Raw genomic sequence first — 23,903 nt, 5'->3', positions numbered from 1 at the left:
TGTTTTCTCTGCCAGCTTTAGAGCATCACATGTTGTTATACTTAATTCACACTGAAAGATACACATTAGGGCCAGATGTGCTTGCAGATGGATTTATGAAGTTTGCCATGTTGTCGAAAGATTATTGTAGTTCCTGCAGAAGAAAAGCCCACAAAATTAGGCCCATCCGTGTCTCAGACTATGGCTCTGGTTCAGCACATACTCGAGCGCTAGTGATCATGGAAGTGATTGCTGTGGAAAAGCCATTCAGGTTCACGCTCAGTATGCTTGACAAACTCAGTTTCCATATCCTAAATAATCTCTTGCGCTTTTCTGTCATTCCAGACAGTTTCCAGACCGCCCTAGATTCCACCCTCCTCTAAAGTCTCCCTTCATACAGCATTGCTTATTGTACGCTCTTAAGGCCTTTTTGATTAAAATCTGATGTATTTTTTAAAAAAAGAAAGAAGGATAATCTAAGTTTTTGGCTCAGATACTTGAGGGATAGATGCTACTGTTCAGAATATACTGTCTACTGCATACTATTTTTTAAATATCACTTTAAACAGTACACCATTGTAATGGTTTCAAATAGGGCTGTGCGATATATCGTTTTAGCATCAATATCGAAATGTGTGCATCCGTGATAGTTACAAGACAGGATGTGTGATGTCAAGTATCGGGATCGTAGTTGTACTGTACTGACCAGGCCTCACGGTTCGAAACGCAGGTGATTCACATATTAATTGCAAAGTTTAACCATCATAGAGTGAAAGTTTATCATTTGCACGTTTTAGGTCCTCTCAGTTTAAACCTTCAAGCGATTTTAAAAGAAGACACGGAAGAAAACTCAGACCTTGCACGCTGTTTTCTGTGCGCACATAGAGTCGAATTCCGTTCCCTTTCACTCTATTTGTTCTTGAACGGACACATACACTCAAAATTATGTCAAAATGCCTTGACATTTTGTCAAAATGTCTCAGCGAGCATTCTCGTAAACACAGTCGCTTATGTCTTAAGTGAACGTAAAACAGATACGTATTAGTGAATCTGTGCATTCAGTCTTAAAGGTCCCGTATTATGCCCCTTTTCACAAGATGTAAAATAAGTCTCTGATGTCCCCAGAGTGTGTGAAGTTTCAGCTCAAAATACCCAACAGATAATTTTTTACAGCATGTTTAAATTGTTTTAGTGTGTGCCCTTTAAATGCAAATAAGCTGCTGCTGGACGGCCCAGGGGGCGGAGCTTCATGAGCTCAGTCTCAGAAAAATTTCATCTCACGGAATGATGATAATATCAGAAACTCTCAGTAACGGTGTTCATTTCGAGTCGGACAATAATGCCTACAGAGTCAGAGTGCTGTATAGAGATGGAACAGGTATAGTTTAGTAGTTTAATTACGGTTATTATAACGTATTTGTCATCTGCTTGTATGTATCCATTATTTATTAATAGCCTACAAGTCTGCTGTCTGAATGATGATCAAACATATACTGATGAGTTTAATAAAGTTTATTGTACATCACACAAAAGATGAAGCGTCAGTTTTACTTCAGAAAATCACCGTAAGAGCTGAGTAAACACAGTAAGTTATAAGAAGTGCGCAAGTACATAAACGAATTTCGGTAGAGTTGAGGGAGCATTCCTGTGGGCGGAGGTTAGTCAAAAAACTGTCCTACTGACGTCATTAAAGAAGGAAGTAGAGGGATGTAGTCCAAACGGGCCGTTCGATGTAGGCGACTTCTGTTAAATAAAATATCTCGCTTGGCATTGAACTTTGAGCTTTATAATTTTACAGATATTATTTATACTCTAACAACAACATTACACACTAACTAAAGTTTGAAACATGGGATCACGAAGAACGGGACCTTTAAAGTGATAGCAGCCTAATATTCTGCTGTCTGTCAATTAATGTTAATCAAACAACAAAATACAAATAAAAAATCAATTTTGAAGCTTTCACAAAGATTAATTGTATATTTAATTTTTACAGTGAAGACTATGCAGTGTTATTTTACACTTGATTTGTTCGATTTCTGTACCTGAATGCTGTTAGACTTAACTGAAAAACATAAAGCACTGTTTATTATATATTTTATCTGTGTTCTATTGTATCTATGCTTTTAATTAATTTATTATTTTCTATAGATGCACTCCCCTTTAAAATCTGAATGATATATGAACAAACCCCTCTGTAAAAACCTTAAGAATATAGATAGGAATACAACTGGAAAGTTTGGTGTATGTATGTGCTGCTGAAGTGGAGATTTCTGGCTCAGAGTATGAGAAAAAACCCATTTTGAGAAAACGGCCTTTAAAGATTTGCATTGTAAAAATTCATACTTTTTTAGTGGAAACAACTATTTACAGACACAATATCTTATCAAATCATTAGTAGAGGTCGACCGATATGGTTTTTTTCAGGCCGATACTGATCTTTTGAAATCCGGGTCGGCTGATAAATGCTGCCGATTTATTTTGGCCGATATTTGGCCGATTATGTGCTTGTTTTTAAACTCTATTTGAAAGATAAAATGTAACACAAATAATTACTTAAGATAGACAAGATTTCTCAACAAAAACATTTATTGAACACTTGACCAATCTGCACTTGTACAAAAGACAAAAAGACCTTGAGATATGTTTGGTAATTGTACCTAAATGAATTGAAAATTAATTTGCTACATTTCAGATTAATATATTTGTTTTCCTTAAAATTTTAATAAACAGTAACTTAAACACGTTGCAGTTTGAATGTCTTGTATAAACAAAATGACGGAGTATGTTTTTATGTTTCCACTGTTCGATCGCATCCGCGCCACACACACACACACACACACACACACACACACACAGACGCGCGCGCGCACACAAATATAAGTAAACACTTTGCGACTTTAAACACACGCGACTTTTCGATCGCGCCTCTCTCTCTCTCTCTCTCTCTCTCTCTCTCTCTCTCTCTCTCTCTCTCTCTCTCTCTCACACACACACAACATATTCCAGCATTGCAATCTTTACATCGCAGCCTGCTTCAGAATTAAGGCGGAGCTACAGATTAGGTGTCCCTAAAGAACCCGCGTATCTAACAGTAGTTCCGTATTACATTAATTTTCACGTGAGTTTTATTTATTTTTATACCATGTAACGTTATTCTCCGTGTAAATTTATACACCGAACCGTGACGCCCGTACCGTTTCGGTTCAATACGAATACATGTACCGTTCCACCCCTAGTCTACAGTGAAATACAGTCACACATTACACTGTTTGGCCAGCATTTTAACCGTGTTTAATCCAGCTACTAGCTAACGGTATGCTAAAGTTAGCTGCTGACTAGCGTCACGTGCAGCGAATCGATGTTTCTGTTATTCTAACGTCCGTTTTCAGAGCATCCAAGAGAAGCACAGGCATAACAGTAGCACCGAAATGAAGCACAGAAATCCGCATTGATATTCGGTCCGGTAGATAACGGTCATTAAGGCACCAGTGCCGTATTAGCACCGGGAATGTCTGTAGCTACCCAACCCTAGCAACGACGACGCTAGCAAAGCAAAGCCAGTCCTATAGTGCGTTGGTCTCTTTTTTATTACTTATTTATTACTTTTCTCTGCATTGAGTGACAACCCTCTCAAATATAATACACTCAAACAGAACAAATAAAAGTCTCAGATTCTCTGTCTGTAATTGCAAAATTCTTGCTTACTTATTGTGACATGATAGCAACCCTTCTGCTGTGCTAATGCAACCTCAACTACGCTATCAATATCCAAAGTAGCCGAATGTCATGTCGCCTATTCATATTTTTTCTCGAAGTTGGCAGTAACATATCAAAAGTTTTTAATTAAATATAAAGGAGTTTTCTCCAAGGAACTTAGCTCCTTCCTTAGGCACTGGATGAGGTCTGCTCACTCTGCTGGAAAATGACTCTAGGCGCAGCGTGCGTCGAACACGTGTTCCACAACAACAACAACACTAGGCTGCCCACAGATGCGCCTGCCTAATAATCGGCTTGATATACTTGGATATTGGCCGATGCCAATTATGTTAAAAAATGCAAAAAATCGGCCGATTAATCGTCCGACCGATTAATCGGTCGACCCCTAATCATTAGCAACAACAATACAAACCACCTAAAACACATCAAAACTTATAACACAACATTTATGGCCTTCAACTGAACAGAACCCCAGTAAAAAACAGTCAAAAACACACACAAACGGTCCCATGTAGAACTGCCACCCAGGCCTAGATACCGTCTAGCCAATGAGATTTCACTTTTAGAGTTAAATGCCCCATTGTACTTTCACGATTGGTTGCTGATAAAAAAGGAAATGACCATATTTGGATCCAACAACATTGTACAGGAGAGAGAGAGCTTTCCAACAGTATATGTGATGACAGGGTGCAGACAGCGATCGCGGAGCAACATGTTGATTTAAAAACGCCAACTTTTGTTGAATTTAGGAGAAATCTACAGATGCAAATAGACAAAGTGTAGTAAAATAAAGACCCTAAATGTGTATTTTTGACTTTTTTTCACCACAAGTCTGAAAGAAGACATGTTATTGAAGACAAATAGCCCAAAATCTCTAAATTGACCAGTGAAAAAAAAACTTATGTTTTTGCCTGCCGTGTCTCCCCTTAATCTTTAATCAAAGTCATTTCCCTTAACAATCCAATAAAATCTTGTTGGACAAAATCAAGTCCCGCCCTACAGTTTTTCTTGTTCACAACTTCCGTTTCATGCCAACTTTAAATTGCATGTTTAACTGATAGGACTATAGGACTGATTGGACTGAGTTTTCCCATTAACATACCTTTAACATACTGAACATATACCCTCAGTCTCGTCTAGATGTTGTTTAAGAAGAGCTTCTCCTCTCAAGCAGCTGAAATGAATCAACCTCAGCTTGATTTTTTGAGTCTGAATGATTCTGATCGCTGAATAGAGAGAAATTGAATGAATAGAGGCTGTCCCTCAGCACAAATACCCAGAGTGCTCTATCAGAGCTGAAGAGTTGATGGCTGGTTATCAGCCTGTTGTATCTTGCAGTCCTGACATGCTCCGTCTGCTCAGCCGAGAGCTCTTTTGATGTCTCTGACTTCAAGTACATGAACAAGGCTATTAAACATGTAATGTCTCTGAAGCATGTAATCTGATTTAGTACATAAGTTTAACATGATGGATCAGCCCCGCAGGCGGATGAGGGATGATGGTGTATCTGCTCACAAACACACACACACACACACGCGCACACACACACACACACACTTGAACGGCAGAAGGTTTGCGTCTTGCACGGTATATTCGGTTTGCATCAGATACATAAAAACACATTTCTTTACGTTTGAGAAATGGTGGATTTAATCTTCTAAGGGCTTGGAGTGATGCAAAATAAACACACAACTTTGTACATAAGCAGTGTTTGCTTATGTTTCATTTTACTGGACTGGTCTACACAGACATTTGCTGATAAATCTGAAGGCTTTTTAAGAGAAGAAACATTTGTCAGAGCCATTACTCATTTTTAATCACACACTAACATTTTATTCACACACACTCATGCACAGAGCTTAAAATGAAGAGCATAAAAGGAGCTGTCATTTAAGGAAATTAGCGAAGCTCTTGAAAATGAGACAAAAAGGACAGTGTTCTACATCTCTGAAATAAGATGAAAACTTTGACCAAGTGGAGAGGCATGAGATCATTATTTTTACATTAAACAGCACTTTGCTGCCCATCGTTTTGTAATTGCTCTGCTCCCTCTTGTACTTTTTTTCGACAAAGATTGTAATGCACTTTTTATTATGTCATTGCGATTCCTAAAGAATGTGTGATTTGAATAGTTTTGCAATCCCTTCTTATCTTATGATACAGTAGTAAAAAATACATTACAATAGATTAGTTTTTGTGAATCACTACAAACTGTCAGCTTCAGATTCAATGATTCATTTGGTTCATCACTCAGAATTGTTCACGGAATGTTTAGTAAGAAAATATGTCATATATACACCACTGTTCAAAAGTTTGGGAATCTGTTTTTTAAAATTCTTTTGTGCTTACCAAGGCTGCATTTATTTAATCAAAAATACAGTAAAATAGCAATTTTGTCAAATATTATAATTTAAAAACAAGTTTTCAATTTGAATACATCATACAATGTAATTTATTCCTGTGATGGCAAAGCTGAATTTTCAGCAACATTTCTCCAGTCTTCAGTGTCACATGATTTTTCAGAAATAATTCTAATATGGTAATTATACATACACACACACACACACACACACACACACACACACACATATATATATATATATATATATATATATCTATATCATTTTGTTTTCATCTTGCATTAGATGTTATAAATATAGGCTAAGCCCTGTTCACACTGACATTGCTACAAGTTGCCAAGTCACTGTGCTGTTTCTAGTAGACGTTCCTACTCTGAACTGTATTGAATGTCTCACTTTTCCTTCCTGTAGTGTACAGTTTTCAGCACGAGAAGTATCTATCTCTCTATAGCTGGAGTATAATAATGTAATTGATTCATTCCGTAAGCAGAGATATGGTGATACACAGCTCCCCTGCAGAGACGAGCTTTGTCATATTGAATATTGATCTTCCTGTCTAGAGTTCTCAGTGGATGAGAAAGTTATGTGTCAGACCGGAGCAATGCGCCTCTGCTTCCTCTGCTGTTCTTCAGACTCCTTTTATCAGAACACTTGTTTTTCTGTGGGGTAAAGATTATTTTATTTAGCAGCTTGGCAGAACAATGTTTGCTGGAGGTAGAGAAGCGTACGCCTACTGGAGAGTGTACTGCTTATGTTGTGTAATGTATTTTAGCACAAACATTATATCCGGTCTATTGCAGGAATAGTCTTCATACTGTTTATTAATGGTCCTTAAAGACATAAAACAGCATGTGCATTTCATTTACATCACACTCATTTCCATAATGTTACACACATTTCAGAGTGAGACAGAATATACAACAGTTTGGGGTCAGTAATATTTTTAAATGCTTTTTGAAAGAAGTGTCTTCAGCTCACCAAGGCATTTATTTGATCAAAATAAATAATGTTGTGAAATATTATTTCTATTGAAAATAACTTTTCTATTTGAATTTTTAAGCTTTTCTTCTTAAATGTCACATGATCCTTCAGAAACCAGTCTAATATGCTAATTTGCTGTTCAAGAAACATTTCAAGAAACAGTTGTGCTGCTTAATCTGCTGCACTTTTTTTTTTTTTTTAATTCTTAGATAAATAGAAATTCAAAAGAACAGCATTTATTTCAAAATAAAAATCTTTTGTAACATTATAAATAGCTTTACTGTCACTTTTGATGACGCTTGAATGTAGTATATTTTTTTAAATTCTTACTTTGATCCCAAACTTTTGAACGGTTGTGTAGTAGGAAATACTGTTCAGCAAGGCTGGATTTGATTAATTTACATTTGATTGGATTGTAAAAAGTACTATTTAAAGTGAACAATATTTTGTCTTCACCCAGCAGCCTTAGTTAAAGGGATGGTTCGGAGTACATATGAGTACACATGGAGGGTGCCCCCCCCCCAGAAGCTTTTTTTCCCCTTGTTTGAACATTATTAAAGCTAGAGCTTATTTAGAGATATCAGCCGGATGGCTTAGTGGAGGCGCTAATGGATCCTATGATGTATCTCGTAAATTACCCCACTAATAATGCCCAGAATGGTACCAAACTTCTACAGTAGTACAAATAGGTTCTGTACTTAGGCATTGGAAAGTTTGTAAGTTCATCAGGAGTTTATTTAAATAACACTTGCCTGGCCGCTCATGCTACTGCTAACCCGGACGTCGACATCACTTCAGTGGTTTGGAAAAAAAAAAAAAAATCGTCGTTACACTACATCCTTATGCATCACTTTCTGCCAGGACTTTTACGTGCTTTTCCCAAACCACTGAAATGACCCTAGGTTGATTTTACTCCGAACCATCCCTTTAAGTCAGTAATCAGGAAAGCCATTTTAGAGGCTTAAAAAGTTCTTGCATTTTGTTAAAATATTTTTTCTCTTTAGAGTAACCTCTACTAATGAATTGTCCTTCATAAGATTTAATATGAAAGGAAAAGATTCAATTTTCTGCTTGTCACCTTTAATCCAAAAACTGTTTTATACTCATATCTATTTTTTTTTTTCTGTTAGAAGGACATGACCCTGAAGCCCCACGAGCGGAGGCAGAACCAGGCAGGACCGCTGCGCAAGAAGAAGCCCGGACGAGTGCCGAACGGACTGAACATAGACCTACACAAAGACCGACTCAACCACAACAACCACCAGCACCACCACTCAGACCAGGAGAACAACCCTCACCTGGCCCATACACACAGCAAGAAGAAGAAACACCTGCAGAAGAAACACCGACCTGTGAGTTTAACTTTAGCTCGCTACATCTGTCCAAAAATCATGATTGTGATCTGTTCAAACAGGAACTGGGAGCCTCGATGTATTTGGCAGATTTTGTTGGTAGATTAAAGGCATTCTATTGATTTCCCACAAGTGCTTCAGCATTTGGTTGGAGTAAAATTGGTGTCAGACGGAGCTGTTGAATAAAGTTTATTTCTGCTGCGAAATTATAAATAGTTGTAATAATAGTTTTATCATGATTTAAAAAAAAAAATCTAGATTCTCTTATTGTTACCCATAATTCTGGTGCAGTGTTATCTTTGTACTTTGTATTGTTTACATACTATTATATTTTTTATATATTCAGTTTTTATTTGAGTTATCCATCCATCCATCCATCCATCCATCCATCCATCCATCCATCTGTGTTTTATATGTGTTTTATATAACTATATGGGTTAATATTTCTATATTTTTTTCCTTCATTTTATTTTATTTCTAATTTATTTCATCTAATATTTATATTTTATTTTATTTCAGCTTTATTTAAATGGTCAAAAATAGGTTTAATAGTTTTTGTTTTAGTCAAAGATAATAACCCTGTTCTGGATGGTCTGTTCCCTCTGCACCTAATTATAGTTTACCTCAAGGCACTGCTTTGTTTCAGTGTTTTTTATGAATGCTTTTACAAAATTAAATCATGATTAGATTGTGTACTGAGATAATGCAAACCTACAGTCACGTTAATTTCTCAAAGCCGTGTATAGTGTCTATGTCTTCACTGAGAATGACTGAACAACAGGAGAGGTGCGCCAATCTGACTCCATTAAGGCAGAGCTCATTTGAATCAAGTAATTGTCGATGATCATTAGCCGTCTCTGTCACAGTGCAAGACTTATTACCGATCTAATCGAAGTAGGTAATTTATATGATACTAGGTTTTACAGGCCGGCTGGTGGTTTGTTGGATCTTTCAGACATTATACAATGACAAAAGTGTGGACTGATTTCCAAAAGTGCTAAAGCAGAGAAAGAGAATAATAGAGATTGTGTCCTCTAAGATTAGATGTGTAAAGACACTGCTGATTAACTCCGTCATTAAGGATGAACGAGGAGCGAACGGGCTCCGGCTTTTTTTTAAACTTGTTTTATGGTGCTAATTAAATTAGTCACTCTTGTTATTGTTGCTGCGAGGTGCTGCTCTCTTGCTCTTTGTGTTTGTGTGTGTTTGTGACATCCTCTTGTTTTTACTAATGAGTATTTATGGCATGTTTACACAGAGGAATTGCCACTACAGAGCAAGCAATCAGATGGCCACACACGCTACATTGAACACACACACACACACACACACACACACACATGTACGCTTTAAGGAACAGTTCACCCCAAAAATATTCTGTCATCATTTACTCACCAAATATTATATTTTTTTAACGATGTCCTGGCAACTCTTTTCAGTATAATTATGTTAATTTAGGGGATATTAAGCACAAATAAACAATAAACACAATAAATGCAATTTCTCATAAAAGTGGTTCATACAAAAACCTTGTAAAGTCATTCAGTAAATTTGTGTGACAATTTTTTTATTTGCTGACAATCTTCCTCTCCGGTGAGCTGTGAATCACTGTATTGAACTGATTCATGTAACTCATTCATTGAAAGGTTATGGCTCAAAAGAATGATCCTGTCATATAGTCTACATAAAATGATAATGAGAACATCATTATAATTGTGTGATTGGGACATGATGATACTTTTGTTTTTGTAATAAGGCTCTCAAAAATGAAATAAAAATTTCGGATTTAAATTTATCTGCCAAAATATCGGTCATTTAGCCTGGGAAAACCCAGACAACTTCCGGCAAATTCAGATTTGCTCGAGAAGTAGTCTGGCAAAGAGCTCATTCAAGCCCATTTCCATGCCGTCGAAATCGCAGCACCAATCAGAAACGTTGAGGCGGGCTTTACACAATGACGATCGCTCTGATTGGTTTTAGGTCTATCCAATTGCGCCCAGAGGCATTTGAGCGACGTCCGTTCAACTTTTAAATGCATTATTATATTCAAATTGCAAACACATGAGGACAGTCTCCATGAAAGACCCACTGGCAGATGAACATGCTACTACATTTCTCTCCGAAACAGTAGGAAATTAAATTAGATTTAATAGAGGATTTTAACTGTGACACGATGATTGACAGGGCAGTTTATGTGACAGGATGCACACGACAGATCCGTCCGATAAAGATGACGAAGTAGTATGTCCCAAAGCTTGCCTACTTTTTTGCTACACATTCAGAAGTAAATATCTTTTCTTCACAAAATGAGTACATACTTTTATGGCGTAGTGTAACTTAGGCGAATTGGGACGCAGCATATGGCTTTACACGATGACGATCGCTCTGATTGGTTTTAGGTCTATCCAACTGCGCCCAGAGGCATTTGAGCGACGTCCGTTGGTGACGCCCCTTTGGAAATGATTTGTCTATGGAGCTTTGCCAGACCATAACTCAGTTACTACTGAGAATGGTCTGGTTTTAACCAGGCTATCGGTCATTGGCTTTCAAATATAAATAATTATCAGTTATCGGTATCGGCCATAATTTTCATATCGGTGCATCCCTACTTTAAACACATTTTCATAGGCATACACACACTTTTCTCCATAGATAGAAGCTGTAGACAGGTACTATTTGTCCTTGTTAGAGAGAGAGAGAGAGAGAGAGAGAGAGAGAGAGAGAGAGAGAGAGAGAGAGCGCTCCCAGCTCTCTTGTTCATCATGTGTATTCTGCCCATGGCTGAATTAAGAGCAGACAATCCATCTCTCATGGAGCAGGCTGAGGGAAGTGATGGCTGGGACACTTTAAGCTTTTATCAAACACCAAGGCAATGGCCATAAACTTGAGTTACGCTGGATGGTGAGGAATTACATTCCTTTTCTTCACTGTTTCATCTGCTTTCTCCCTCACCAAAATTGTGCTGCACAGTTTGACCTCTGAGACATGCAAATGTTGCAAACATGGAAATGTTTCATGGATATATATACAACTTGTTTCTTGCAAACAGTTTATGATAGATTTGTAAACAATGGATGAATATGTATTCTGTTAAACAATGTGGTTTGTTAACCACAGTTTCATAATCGGTTTATGTATGTTCTGTATCTATGTACACTACCGTTCAATGTTTTTGAGTCTTATGCTCACTGAGGCTGCATTTATTTGATCAAACATATGTAATAACAGTAATGTTAAATTATTACAATTTGAAATAAGTTTTCTGTTTAAATATATTTTAAAACGTTTTTTTCCTGATGGCTAAGCTGAATTTTCAGCATCATTACTCCAGTCTTCAGTGTCACATGATCCTTCAGAAATCATTCTAATATGCTGATTTGTTGCTTGAAACAACATCAATGTTGAAAACGGCTGTTATATCTCTATATATGCTATCCACTAATATTTTAGTGGAAACCATGATACTTTTTTTAAGGATTCTTGAATAAATAAAAAAATCAAAAGAACAGTATTTATTTGAAATAGACATTTTTTTGTAACATATACATTTGATCAGTTTATTGTGTCCTTGCTAAATAAAATAATATATTTTCTTCTTCTTCTTCTTACACTAAGTACATATTGTAGTACATGACTGTAGAACTATGTGTTTTATACTACTGTATTTTTACTTTAAAATCAGATTTTCTTACAAGGAGCCCATATTTAATTTTTTGCTTGTGTGTGTGATTGTGTGAGTGAGAAAGTTCACAGTTGTGTGTGTGTGTGTACGTAGGTTTGAAGTTCCAGCAGATGGGTCTCAATGTTTCCTGGTGAGTTGACTCAGTTGACAGCTCTGACTCACCTTTATATTGCTGTCACACAAAATATTGTTCACAGTCTTGGCTTCAGAACCCTTGGCTGCCCTCTCCTGAGCCCTGAACAGCTGTCCACTACAGTGCCTGTGTGAAGAGCACTGATTTAGAAAAACAGGGAATCTGGCGGGCGACCCTGGGGAAGGCTGATAGGATCCAGAGGAGTACTCATATCACATACGGCCAGGAAAACATGATTATCCATCCATCCATTTTCCAAACCGCTTGTTCTATGTTGGGTCGTGGGGATGCTGGAGTCTATCTATCTATCTATCTATCTATCTATCTATCTATCTATCTATCTATCTATCTATCTATCTATCTATCTATCTATCTATCTATCTATCTATCTATCTATCTATCTATCTATCTATCTATCTATCTATCTGTCTATCTATCTGTCTATCTGTCTATTTATCATCTATCTATCTATCTATCTATCTATCTATCTATCTATCTATCTATCTATCTATCTATCTATCTATCTATCTATCTGTCTATCTATCTGTCTATCTGTCTATTTATCATCTATCTATCTATCTATCTATCTATCTATCTATCTATCTATCTATCTATCTATCTATCTGTCTATCTGTCTATTTATCTATCTATCTATCTATCTATCTATCTATCTATCTATCTATCTATCTATCTATCTATCTATCTATCTATCTATCTATCTATCTATCTATCTATCTATCTATCTATCTATCTGTCTATCTATCTGTCTATCTGTCTATTTATCATCTATCTATCTATCTATCTATCTATCTATCTATCTATCTATCTATCTATCTATCTATCTATCTATCTATCTATCTCGCAATTAACGCATCATATGATGTTTCCTCTTATCCTTTGGCTAGCGTTACAATCAGGGTTTGAAATTAACACCTGCCAAATGCTGAATAAAAATCAACTGTGGTGGGTAACGCTGTCAAAATAGCCGTTTTGACGTGTTATTATGTTTACTCACTTTGCTGGGGAAGTTCGTCTAAGCTGTGACGTAGTTAATCTGGGTTATTTCTTTTTTTTCACCTTTTTGTTTTTTTGGGCTAATAGAAGTTCTGAATGGCCGGTAACTTAAAAATGTAGTAGCCAAATTGGCCAGTGAGAGAAAAAGTACATTTCAAACCCTGGTTACAATATATGATCACGCTCTTATCTTCTGTCTGTGTGACACACACACTACTCATGTGGACAGAAAGCTGCTTCAGATAGCACTTGAATGGACAAAAACTATGACTATGATGCAGGAGAAGAAAGTTCAACACTCTTACTTCAACAAAACAAACAAACAAAAACACAAATGTGATGTTTATCTAAAGTTATTTTTATTTATTATGAATTGGATCATCGAAAGTCAGCAGCAAAGACAATGGTGAATAATAATAAATGAGATTAAATACATAAAGTATATTTGTTTTATTTAACATATTTAATTATTGCAGGTTTGCGTAATATTCTAAGTTTGCATTTACTGAATCTGTTTATGTGCAAGTCGGATGAGTAAATGCATGCTCACATTTGATCTAGAGCTATAATCTAGAACATAAAAATATGAAGCAGCACCACACCATTTTGATTTCTGAAGGATCATGTGACAGTGCAGACTGGAGTAATGGCTGGTGGAACTTAAAATCATCTTTGCCATCACATGAATAAAGTACATTTTATAGTGTATATAGATAGATTTATATATAAAAAAAAAATGAAATTAATTTTAGTTAATTCATACATTTATAATGTGGTGCATGTGCAGATGAGACATGTTCAGGTAGGAGGGTAGACCAAAGCCACATAGGCAGGGCTATCTAGGCACTCTCTTCTGTTTGCAGTAAATCCCAGATCCACAAACAGCAGCCATATATAAACGTAACCCCAGCAGCAGACTCAGATCCATGATGCATTACCTTCTCCTGATAAAACCCTGCAGCCAGGGAAAAGAAAACATCCATCTCTTTGTCAAGCTCTTATAGGCATGTATGACAGAGATATATGAACATGCTTCTCTCATAACCCAGTGGTAATTAGAGGCTGCAGGAATGTTTAGAAATATTAATTATGAGAGCTGTCACAACTACTGTATGTACGGTTCACATCAGAGTGTTGTGTTTTAAAGAAGTTGTCTCTTGATTTGATAATGACGTTATCTTCTGTTGTGCTGTTATTGACTACAAATTCGAAAGATATTGACATTATATTGATTTGAGTAGTAGATAGGACAGGGAATGATTGTGGTTGGTGCACCCACATGACCCCCTAGATTAGAGCGGGGCGATATATATTGCAGCGATTTTAATGCACTTTTTTATTTTAGCCATTTCTTATATGGCCACACTTTCCTAAAGAGTGGCATTAAATTTGTTGTGCCAATATGTCTCTACTGTATTTCAATGTTTCTCTGATTTAAACTTCATTAGCAAAATGAATAGCATTTAAGAGCATTCAATTGCCTTTGGTTTTAGTTCAGACTGTTTCAATTAATCACTTTGATACTTTGTGATTCAGTGATTCGTTAAAATGTGATATGTTTTCTAACAGTTTTTTCGTTTATAGAACTATACACTCCCATTTAAAAGCTTGAGGTTAGTTCAAATTAGTTTTTTTTTTAAAAGAAATTAATACTTTTATTCGGCAAGGATGCATTAAACCGATAAAAAGTAAAGTACAGTAACAGTAAAGGCATTTATAATGTTACAAAAGAAAAAGTTGCCACACAAGTATTGTACTACCTTTTAACATTGATAATGGTAAGAAATGTTTCTTGAGCATTGAGCAAATCAGCATATTAGAATGATTTGTTAAAGATCATGTGATACTGAAGACTGGAGTAAACTATAATAAATAATATATATTATACATTGTGTCAGTTTTGGGTAAAACAGTGTGCTGATTATTTTTTTAATACAGCATTTAAAAAAAAAATATTTGTACAGTACGTTTTAATACTTACATTAGACATTTACAGTATAATTGGTTACAATGGCTGTTTGACATATTGAATATTGACAGTGTTGCTTAATCCTACCGTAGAGAGCTCATATGGGTGTCTGCGTTCATGCACTAATCACAGGCCCATGCTCAGACGAGGTTAGCATGGTTGTCATCTGCCTGGAAGGTTGTGTGTGTGCAAGACATGTGTTTATGAGTCAGTATGTGTGAATGTGAAGTGTTTTGTGTGTGTGTGTTTGTGTGTGACAGCAGTGGCATGCTGAGAGGCCCATCTGGCCAGACACAAACACACATTCTCTGGCCTTGCCGCTGGGAGCTGTGTTCAGTTGTTTGTGTGAGAAATGTACACAGTGTGACACTGCCGAAGAGGACACTGGGCCGATGTTGTCCTGATCAGTATGTCCTCTTATTTACACACAGCCCTGAAGGCTGAAGTGTGTGTGAGTGGCTAGTAGGGTTGGGTATCGTTTATTTTATCGATTCCGATTCTTAGCGATTCCTAATTTCGATTCCAATTAACAAATTCCAGGTAATAAAAAAACAAACAAAAAAAACATAGATTTTATTCACATTTATTCTAAGTCTTATTGCCACAAATAAATAACAACTGAACAAAGATACGATTGAAATAAACAGTGTTTTAAGATTTCCATGTATTCAGGTACAGAAACTTTAATCAAATGTAAAATAACACTGCACATTATAAATAAAATATACAACTATACTTACAAAGGTTATTCAGTCAAGAAAAGCGAATGAATTTTCTCTTTGTCTTTTGCTGATTAACGTTATTATAGAGATTCCAGACCTTAAGTGTCCGATTCCAGAATGCTCATAGCCATCAGAGTGAATGTCTGCAGGAGGCTTGTATATATGGTCCAAGATTACATTTTTGATTGAGAAAGTTTACAGATAATAAATATTTGTTAGTGGATTTTAATATTCTATTCTATTCTATTCTATTCTATTCTATTCTATTCTATTCTATTCTATTCTATTCTATTCTTTACATTAAAATGTGTAATATATTTTGATCCTTATTTTTCACATTAAATATCCAAATGAATGTAGGAACAGCACCAAGACTGTATATTTTATTACATTACAGTATAATTAAAAGCCATCATTTTAAACAGTTTATAGGCTTTATAGGCCACATGGAGGTGAGTGGTGCTGATCATAGGCCTTAATGCTGACCATCCTCGCTCGACCGCTCTCTCTCACTGCGCAGAGCTGAAGAGCGGAACCCAGATAGTGTGATCTGCCAAAAGCCAAAAGATGTGTGGAGACATTAGCATAGCTAATGTGATAGTCCCCTTTTTGGGGATCCTTGGCATCAAAATATTTTGTCCTGGGCCCATTTGAATATAAGGAGCTATCACTATCACAAGTTATCCCCCCCCCCCCCCCCCTCTCTCTCTCTCTTTTCTTTATATTTTGGCAAAGAAATGTGCCCTAATGTTGTCTTTGTGTGGCAGTTACTCGTACACACAACCAGTGATAATGGTGCAAATGTAATGGTAATGCTACTTCCTGTCAGCCCCCAGCGTTTCCTTTTCCTCTGAGTCTTAATGCAGTTTGACAAGACTAGGCCATGATGTCCCCCCATCACAGTGTGGTTCTAATTTCTCCCCCTTGCTCATCTTTCTCTCTCTCTCTCTCCCTGTATGGAAGGGATGGAATTAGCTCTTTTTCCACTTGCCATGTATTACAACGTCTCGGCTTGACAGGATTGGGTGAAGCGTTAACCTCGCAGACAAGCTTGTTAAGCATTGTTGCGGTGGTGACTGGGCTAAAGACAGGATAATAGACACCCCTCCTGCCGCCCGTCCGTCAAGTTGAGGGTGGGTAGTCCATCTGCTGAAATTAAGCAAGAGCAGTTTACGTGTTCGGATTGTAATACCTCGGACAGTTGCTGTCAGTTGGATTACTTGTGTAGCCAGTATTAATTGCACCTCACTACAGCACTTAAAGAGCAGCATTGCTAAAACTGCATGCCAGTCAAACCTACCCACTTAGCTGACATCAAAAACGAATGGCCTTTCAGGAAGAGACACATACACGCACGCACACACACACACATATACACTTTCTTCTTAAGAAGAACGATGTAAGATCCTTAATCACCATCTTGCTGAGTCACAGACAGAGTAAATGACACTTAACAATTGTAGAGACTTTTAGCGAATGTAAAAGCACACACACACACACACACACACACACACACACACACACACACACACAAAAAAAACCCATTCTGTATGATTTATAAGCTTGTTTCCTCATGGGTCCCCACGAGTCAGTGTGCATTCAGGTTGAAGTTCCCACCGGGATAGAAAAAACATGAACACACACACACACACACACACACAAATGACACTTAACCATTGTAGAGACTTTTTAGTGAATGTAAAAAGCTTCCTCTGGTTGTTTGAAAACACTGAAAAAAAAAAAAAAATGGTGTAGATCAATTTTCACTCAGAAATTATGAGTACATTTCACAAAAAGAAGAATATGTGAAATATCCAAAAATCTGAAATAGTATTTTCTTGTACTCCAGTAATCTTTGTTTTATTTACAGTGGATAACAATTACTTACTCCATTTGTCATAATGGGTCCATTATATTAAGTGAAGGAACCATCAAGAGTAATTCTCATTCCTCATTGCCACTTCTGAACAAATATTGAGTCAGAACTGTCAAAAAAAAAAAAAAGTGTGTTATGATGCACAAATAATTTTGTTTGAACTACGTCCTCTTTAGACAATCAGATGAGTCATTTAGCCAGTCATACAGCTATGTTCACCTCTATGACTTGAGTAGCATCATAGTGTCTTTTTTGCAGTGTGCATTTTATTTAGTCATGTGACATTCAATTGTAATAATTATTCAGGAGCCGAGTTAAATACAGTACTCATGACATCACTGTTAGCTTGTGACCAGCCAGTTTGTGGTCAATATCTCATCTGAGCTGGTTTAGATATTTGATCAGCCATGTTTGACTTGATTGACCATCTTGGTCAAGGTGCTTAGGTCCACCTTTGACCAGTAACTAAGAAAAAAAAGGGGGAAAAAAAAACTTGAGCTGTGATTTGTAGATGTTGTTTTCTGTAGTGTTAAAATAATGTCTATAAACACCTCAAGCTTTGGTTGTTTTCATGACTTACCTTTCTTCTGCTCAATTCTCGCATTCTTCCCATATTTAGGGAAGGGTTGCTAACCAAACATTTTTCCAGAATTATATTGTATAATACTTTTTTTCAGTTTTTTATCGCTTGCATTCTTAGAAACTTCAGTGGAGATGGGAGTCAATGGAGAAGCTGGTAGTTCTCGGAGTTTGTGTTTGTTTTTCCAGTGGTCTGGCCAAGGTTTCCAGAACGAGGGTCTTGATCATCTCATAGAGATGGAATTCAGCTCTCCATGGATCAACTGTTACATCTGGACTGGAATTGAAGACCAGTGTTTAAGAATCCAACTTCACGTTTATGTGGGCTTCTTCTTGTGGAAACCTAGGCCATGCTCAACACCCTATAGTGACAACCGAGGTCAGCTCGAAATATTATCAAAAGGTCCCTCCCTTATAATTCACCTACAATGTAAATGACCATTATCTCATCAAACCTGGCAGTATATTTCATAGGTCTTTTAACTCATTTTGGGATGTTTTATGGAAAGCAATCAACCTTATCACCGTTTCCTTTACTGTTATTATAACCACAGTCAAGAAAATGGAAAATAATTTTTAAAGACTGTTCTGCCCGTCCTCTTCAGTTACAACACATTCTCCATGATAACATAATTTCCCCTCTCCTCTCCAGAGTATAGCTTCAAGATCAAACTGATTTGACTGTAATTCCTCTGTATAACCTCTATCTTCTTAGCTGAATTGCTTTTAAAGCATACATTTGACTGGAACAATATAGGAGAAGAATGTGATCACATTCAAGTAATGTGTGTATAGTAATATGTATATAAACTCACAGCTAATTGCTTGTAATGCAATTCCTTCCTTCCGCATTAGTAGCTAGTCATCATGACTTGTTGGGCATGAGGAATGCAACATGCTTCATGGCAAACAGGCCATTTATTTGCATCATGACATGTAATTCAAAACATATAATTAATATCCAGTTCTTCACGCTTTGATTGTTTAATCTTTAATCCATGTGCCTAATCAATAATCTTGATTATTCTTGAGAATCTTGATTATTCTTCAAAACATTTGCTTTAATATGTTGCAGCATATCTTTTCTAGATTTACTCTAGGTTTGTCTTTAACGTTTGCTAGTTGCTAAGATGCAGATGGATGGCATCAGCCTTGAGATCTTATTGTTGGATGTTACATGTTTGGGTGTTTATATTAGAAAATAGAAGACACAGTGGATCAGTTCTCTCTCTTAGTGGCCATCAAACACCACAGAGTGCTTTTGATAATATTTTCTTCCTGCAGAGGGATTATACTGAGTTTATTATCTCTATATTCCAGAGTGGAGGAATCGCTCACAATATTTATAGTGTGAAATGGCATAGAAAGCAGGATATTCCCATAATCATGTGGGCATATTCAACAAGGATATAATGGTCTGAATAAGCAAGAATGTAACAAGAAGTTACTGCATGACATGACAATGGCAATCACAGTCATTTCAGAAGATATTTGTTGATTAATGGACAGTTTTGAGGAGGGATTTTGTGGACCAATGAGATTTCATGATGGGCAGGGCTACCAAGTGATTAGGTTATGTGTTCTGGCTGGTTAGTGAATGATGTAACATTCTGGATGAAACCCCAAGCTTAACAAAAACCAGCAGAGACGTTGGAACTGCGAGTGGGTATTACTTTTTATCTTTGAAACTAAGGGAGTGCTAGAAATCATATGAAGTAAATTGCGTCACCCTCCGGCGTTTACCTGTGAAAGCACCAGGAGGTGTGCAGTTTTAGATGGACCTGTAAAGACACTATTGATCAGGTACCTGTGCAAGGGTTCTTTGAGGCAATGGGAGATTGGGAGCAGAGAGGGAGATGGAGAAGCATGCTGGGCAAGTTCCGAATGAAAAAGGAAGGGGGAGGTAGTGGAAAGAGAGAAGTGCACAAAGCTTTTATGGTAAGAACAGATGGGGTGATATTTCATGTCCAGTAGACATAGCACACAGAGAAACATAAATTCCAGCCTGCATTGAATACAGAGCCTCCTGCAGGGAAGCCGTTCAGAGGTTCAGGCCCTTTCTGTGCTCGTTTTGAATAGCTCCCGGGAGAGATTCTGCCCTAGCGATGATCAAGGAACTGTTCTCAACACTGAAATCCTGACATAACGTATGATAAGATCAACTGGACTATGGCAAGAAAAACTGGTTTCCACTCAGCGGTGAAGAGCAACTTTAGCTGAGTAAATTCTGGATGAATAAGCAAGCAAGCTCTCACTATGGCCTACATAAGTGCAGCTGAATTTGAAGGTACTAAAGACACCATACATGAATAGGAGGCAAAAGAAACTACGAGTGGAGGTTGACAGAATCTGTTAGTGAAGGTTTCTGTGTGAGAGGAATAGAGTGAATGAATTATCTGGGTGTGTTCTGGTATAGCTCAACAAATTGGCCATAAAGTGAATTGAATTTAATAAATAAAATCTAATTATGGTCACATGACCACCACTGAGCCACAGTCCACATATCTCTATCTGCCTGTGTCTGTTCTTTGTTCAACTGGGACAGGTTATAAATCTAGTAAAGTTACTCAATGAGCAGCCCAGTTGTTGATGATGATGATTTTCATGATATTCATGATTTCATGAATAACAATAATAATAATATATCACTGAAAATACTGTATCGTTACATCTGAATTTGACTAGTACAACAACAACAACAATAATAAAAAATAACAATAATAATACATTTAAAACTATTATTATTTTTGTTGTCACTGTAAATATTATTACAGTACATCTGAATTTGAGTGCTTACTGTATATTAATGCTCGGTACACATTGTACAATTTTGGGCTGTCCCAGACAAAAGATGGCCAATCGTGGCTATTTCTGTTGTTGTGTCTCCTAAACGGTGGTCCTACATCATAGAGTGAGAGAGATTTAAAGATGGCCATTGCCACGGTCTTGCAACCAAAGATAGCCTGCGGTAATTTACTGACAGTCTCAGAAATTTAGCATTTTCATCTCACAGTGTGTTTGCTGCTACGACCTTCGTCTACTGACTAGCCAATAAAAATGCAACATGAAATGGTGTATTGATCAACGCGACGTGGCTACATGTCCAGTCATAGTCAACTTGTCGTACCCAAGTTTATCAGATCCGTGTCGTACAGTGTGATTTGTAATGATCTTACAGGATTGCCGACATCGCAGTCTGTAGCAGGCATAACTAACTAATCAAGTTCAAGTTACCATTTGATTGATTTGTCGTGAACCAATCAGATTCCAGAAAAAAATGGATGTGGGGGCAGTGCGTATCATATCAAAGTAATGATGATAGGCTCGTAGTGATTGGAAGTTCGGATCATTTTACTGACTTTGAATCTCGTTCATCAAAATGAACTAATCTTTTTTTCAAATCATTTGGTTAATTTCAGCAGAATATAATAAAAATGTTACATGTTAATTTCCAAATTCCTTAACACATCTACATACATACATGTTGATCACATTTTGAGTAAGAAAAAAAACTATAATGCAACCAAGGCCAAATTATGAGAAACAGAAAAGGATTAATTAATTACTTAGCTGGGTCTTCAGGCTATGCAGTCTGTTAGTTTATTCTTTTGTCACATCACATCTTGACAATGAAATACATTTTTTCTTTTTCAATTAATATAGGCTATTTATCAGGCAGAGTCTTCTGGGTTAAAATTGAATTACAGGTTGTTGTTGCACTGTCTCAGATTTTATTCAAACCTTGTCTATATCAAGAATGTGTCCCAAAGGCCTGTAAAATATTTCTGTTCAAATCCTATGTCTTCGTATTTTCAGCCCTTGAAATTACTTCAGTTTTACAGCCTGAAAATCACATTATCTGGGAAGCAATATTTGGACATTAATATAATGAAAAGTATTATTCATATAGGCATTATCTACTTTGACTGTGATACATTTTGAAAAATAAAACTTGTAATTTGCTTTAATATCTGATCCTTCTGCTATTATGAAACACAATTTTGGCTGTTTATAGCATTATCTCTTTTAATGTGATAAAAACACTAAATAATAATTTTGACTATGTATTGGTATGTAATTTACGGTGGTGTAAGGTGCTGGAAAAAGCTTTAAAATTGACCTTGAAAGTGCTTGAAAAGTGCTTGAATTTGACTTTGGATAAGGTGTACGAACCCTGCCATAAGCTAAAGTTTTGCAGTCGGTACCGGATGCAGAATTGATGAGTTCACCTCTCAAGGCTTCAGGGTTGGAGTCGTACATTCATCACGTGACAGCCCCATACGCTGAAGCTATGCAGTTGGTACCGAATACAGAAATGATTAGTTCACCTCTCGAGCCTTCGGGTTTGAGTCGTTCGTTCATCCCGTGACATTGTAAGAGATAAAAAAGCTACAATTTGATACCAGAAATGCATCACATAACAGTAAGAGTTAAAAAAAAATAAAAAACTGACTACACACTTGTTTGAAAAGAAGTTTGGGAGCTATTAACTAATTTCTGTATCCAATATGGCTGTCACGTCACGTGATAAAATAACGAACGACTCGGGAGGTGAACTAATCATTTCTCTTTCCGTTACGGACAGCATAGCCTCTATTACCCCTTTTCCACCAAAAAAGAACTGGTTCGGAACTGGTGCTGGTTCAAAGTTGGTTCAACTTGCGAACCTTCTCAGAACCTGTTTGTTTTTCCACTGACTAGAGAGCCCAGAGACCGACGTCGTTACGTCACTGTGTACGTTGCCATAGGCTACGTCTTAGCTTTCCTAGAAACGCTTGCGCCAACTTCAAGCATAACAATTACAATGGCGGACTACATCGCCTTTCTGCAAATGTTTCTCCTGGCATTGTGATCCTATATTGGGGTCAGAAGAAGACGTTTAGAACACATTTGTGCTGCTCGTCTGGATTACTATAGATGGAGGTTACGTTCAAGAAGAAGTTTGACAATAACCCCGCCCCCAGCCCCCGACGTAAGCATGACGTGGTAAAAGAACGGTTCTAGTCCAGCAAAGAGTTGGTGCTGCTTTGGAACCAGTTTTCCTGGCCGAGAACCGGTTCTTTGGCTGTCGAAACACAAAGAACTGGTTCGCGAGTAGGCACCGGCTCCGAACCGGCACCAGCACTGCCTTGGTGGAAAAGGGGTATATGGGGCTGTCACAGGATGAACGAACGACTAGGACCCGAACCCGAAGAGGTGAACTAATCATTTCTGTTTCCTGTTCAGAACCTATAGGATGTTGCACATGCGTGGTCAACACAAAATGAACAACTCACTGAGACAACTTGTTGTTCCAGAGTCATAGTGAAAATTCATTCAAAATGAATGAATCGTCAATGATGGAGCCATCACTAGTGACATATTCCAATTTAAAAATAGCCAAATCATTACTCAATGATAAGAAGTATTTGTTGCTGTATTGCCTGTCATTAGAGGCTCACACTATTTACTCTATGGTAATACAAATACTACGATTAGATGCAAAAACTGTAACATTAGATGGGAATATTCTGAGGAACTCTTGTCAGTTGTATCA

At 37.0% G+C, this 23,903-nt stretch overlaps 1 protein-coding gene across 1 annotated transcript in view; it reads left to right on the top strand.

Annotated features, from left to right (window-relative positions):
• The window catches only part of auts2a (activator of transcription and developmental regulator AUTS2 a), a 341,760-nt gene that overhangs the window by 68,171 nt on the left and 249,686 nt on the right, over nt 1–23,903 (top strand). The window contains exon 3 of the mRNA XM_084105172.1: nt 8,171–8,392. Within this exon, the coding sequence (XP_083961298.1) occupies nt 8,171–8,392 (222 nt within the window). The remainder of the gene's footprint in view (nt 1–8,170; nt 8,393–23,903) is intronic.

The sequence above is a fragment of the Abramis brama genome (assembly GCF_963993115.1).
Source record: "Abramis brama genome assembly, chromosome: 25".
In the NCBI taxonomy this organism is placed as follows: domain Eukaryota; kingdom Metazoa; phylum Chordata; class Actinopteri; order Cypriniformes; family Leuciscidae; genus Abramis; species Abramis brama.
Note: the sequence above shows the minus strand (reverse complement) of the source record. Positions and strands in the feature narration are given on the sequence as shown.